Below are 2,786 nucleotides of genomic sequence, written 5' to 3' on the forward strand. Positions count from 1 at the left end.
TAAAAACAAAATTCAGTCTTAAAATGTTCGTTCTTGGGTGCCTAATACTGGACATGTGCTGCGTTAGGTGATATATGAAGATACAATATTTTCTGTTAAGAAAAAAAACCTTAATCTAAAAAGCAACTTATTATATCCTTATAAACTTAAATACAGCTCTCAGAACAAAGAGAAATTTTTTCCAAAAAAGGTCACTTTCTAATTGAAAGTGTGTGTGTGTGTGTGTGTGTGTGTGTGTGTCTGTGTATAGTAATATTTCAGAGGATCCTACAAAGAAACACAAAATTGCTAGCTGAGTATTTCAATGTACAGCTCACAAAACTAAACTTCCAGCATGTTTTTCTCAAAGTATATTCTTACACACAGAATTTTTTAAGGCCACAAAACAAATTATTACATCTATTTTTGCATATAGCCTATGGTTTAACTTCTCATTTTAAAATCAGAACATTAAAGACAATCTAAATCAATCTTTTGACACATATGAAACAGATATCCATCACTGCTACAGTAAATCTGGGGAAAAATAAATGTGAATAATGAGGCAGTTGTAATTAATCTTCATCATCTCTTTGTAAAGGTATTATCTGAATTTCTTTGGCTATCCTTTCTGCTAATGCTCTACTATTTGCAGCAATTATTCTTCGTGACATCAAATCAAATGGTCCACCTAAGATCAAATAAAATATGGAAAAAGGTTAGATCCTGTGCAAAAAATAATTTGGAAAAAAAGTTACAGTATGTATTATGGTCAATCCTAATATTATTTTAATAAGCTCAGTTATCTTTTAAAAAAATCTACTCTATCATATAACTACAGTGTTTAAACTTTGGCAGTAAATAACTGAGTTTCTAAGTTTTTTGTTTTTTTTAGTAAATATCAATATAAGGAGGGATCTCAACTCATACTAGTCTGAAAAATGTCTTCTTTCTGTCTCTTGTGCTGTGCAGTACTATCACCTATTTATTTGAGAATCTAGAGACAAGAAATCTCTATTTAATGCACTTTCATACCATTCTTCCTTCCCACTTCCTCATTGTTTTGTACCTGGTAATTGGCAAATTCTTTTAACTAATTTCATGCTTTAACATTTTTACCATCAGCACAGATTAAGTATTTAACTTCACTAGGACCAAAGTAGAAAGAGGTGGTGGAGGAAGTCCATTGTCCCCCATTACTCATCACCATGGTCACCATTCAGAGAGCTCTTGTTAAAACCCTCAGAGTCAGTGACTGTCCTTCTCCACAGTCTCTCAGGAACTCTTGATACATTTCAAGAACTCAGCCATTTCCCATTATCAGTCCCACATTACCATTAACTCTTATCTCTACATCTATCACCTCATTCATTTTGATTTTGCAATTATACAGCTTATTTTCCTAAAGGCTAAAGCATAATATATATCAATCATTTTTAATAACCCTATAGAGGAAAATCTAATAGATGTGGAGAAAAAAGTACTTTATTACCCCATAATTTTACCTGTTACATCCATTAGTATTCCACCAGCTTCAGTAACAATAATGCCAGCTCCTGCCATATCCCAGCAGTGAATTCCCATTTCATAATACGCATCTGCTCCTCCAGTTGCCACAAGGCACATGTTAACAGCTGCTGTTCCAACACTCCGGATTCTAACATTTAAAATAAAATTGGAAAAAATAATCCTTTTAAATGAGGTACATTCCTCCGTAACTCCAGTTTAAGTGTTGACTGAGATAACTTTAACCCATCAAGAGGATAAATGTCAAAAGCTTCTAATTTTAAAATAAATATATAAAATCTAATGTGGTATACTCTATAAATCACAAAACTAATTCCTACAAAACAATGATGTAATAAGGTAAACATTAAAACAAATTTTCAGAGAAAGAACCATTGAAAAACATGAAAAATGCTACAATTCCATTAAAATAGCACTCATACATGTTCATACTTGTCTAAATCTAGGCATGACAGCTTAGATTGTTTTACACATACACACGTGCACATACACAAATGTGTGCAGTGTCTTAAGAGGTAAAACCTCATGCTACTGAAGGTGAAAACTGTAAAAGAAAAAATGTTCTTTTTAAAACTTTTTTCTTTTGAAACTGCCTCACTCTGAAACTGCTTCATGTCTTTGTAATTACTTTCTTGACCCCTGTAACCACAAGAGCATACCTGAACATGTAGGATGTCTGATTGTACCAAGGGACAAGATCATTAATCTAGCCTTGTAACTGATGATCTCACCCTGCTAGGTAAGCAGAGAACTGCCTGGCTGTTCTTCCTCACTTTTATACCTTCTGCTTGTGCATCATATAAAAATACTAGCCCACAGGTATCAGGTGCCTGCCTTTGTTAAGCGACAGTTCCTGGCCAGGACCACAGGTATAAATAAAGCTGTTCAATGCCTCCTGACTTCCTTGGGTTTCATTCCTTTCTCAGACTCAGTTTTGCCACAACACTATTATGTTCATGCCCTACTGAGTGTGCATCAGATCTGTCAGTAAGGCATAATAGCCTCCCAAGATTCTGCACAGACTCTGTGCTACTCTGAAGGTAACTTCAGTTTTGCCTTCTCATAGCACCTATTCTTCAGAAATATACCAAGTTAAAGTAAGCATATGCACTACTAGATAGTTACTACAGTAACAAAGGACTCAGGAGAAAACACTCCTAAAATTCATCTGGAACCAGAAGAGACCTAGAATAGCAAAGGCAATTCTGGGCAACAAAGAGAAGTCAGGAGGCATCACAATCCCTGACTTGAAATTATACTACAAAGCTACTGCGATAAAA

The 2,786-nt window shown here is 34.6% G+C and overlaps 1 protein-coding gene across 3 annotated transcripts in view; it reads right to left on the reverse strand.

Moving 5' to 3' along the window:
- Nucleotides 1–285: 285 nt before the first annotated feature.
- Nucleotides 286–2,786, reverse strand: part of Impa1 (inositol(myo)-1(or 4)-monophosphatase 1) — a 26,015-nt gene continuing 23,514 nt past the window's right edge. For all 3 annotated transcript variants that reach the window (XM_013512814.1, XM_005381716.2, XM_013512813.1), the window contains 2 exons: nt 1,485–1,636; nt 286–670 (listed from right to left, as the gene is read on the reverse strand). In XM_013512814.1, coding sequence (XP_013368268.1) covers nt 555–670; nt 1,485–1,636 — 268 coding nt within the window. In that variant the 3' untranslated portion in view covers nt 286–554. The remainder of the gene's footprint in view (nt 671–1,484; nt 1,637–2,786) is intronic.

This window comes from Chinchilla lanigera, unplaced genomic scaffold (assembly GCF_000276665.1).
Source record: "Chinchilla lanigera isolate Chin_1 unplaced genomic scaffold, ChiLan1.0 scaffold00016, whole genome shotgun sequence".
NCBI lineage: Eukaryota > Metazoa > Chordata > Mammalia > Rodentia > Chinchillidae > Chinchilla > Chinchilla lanigera.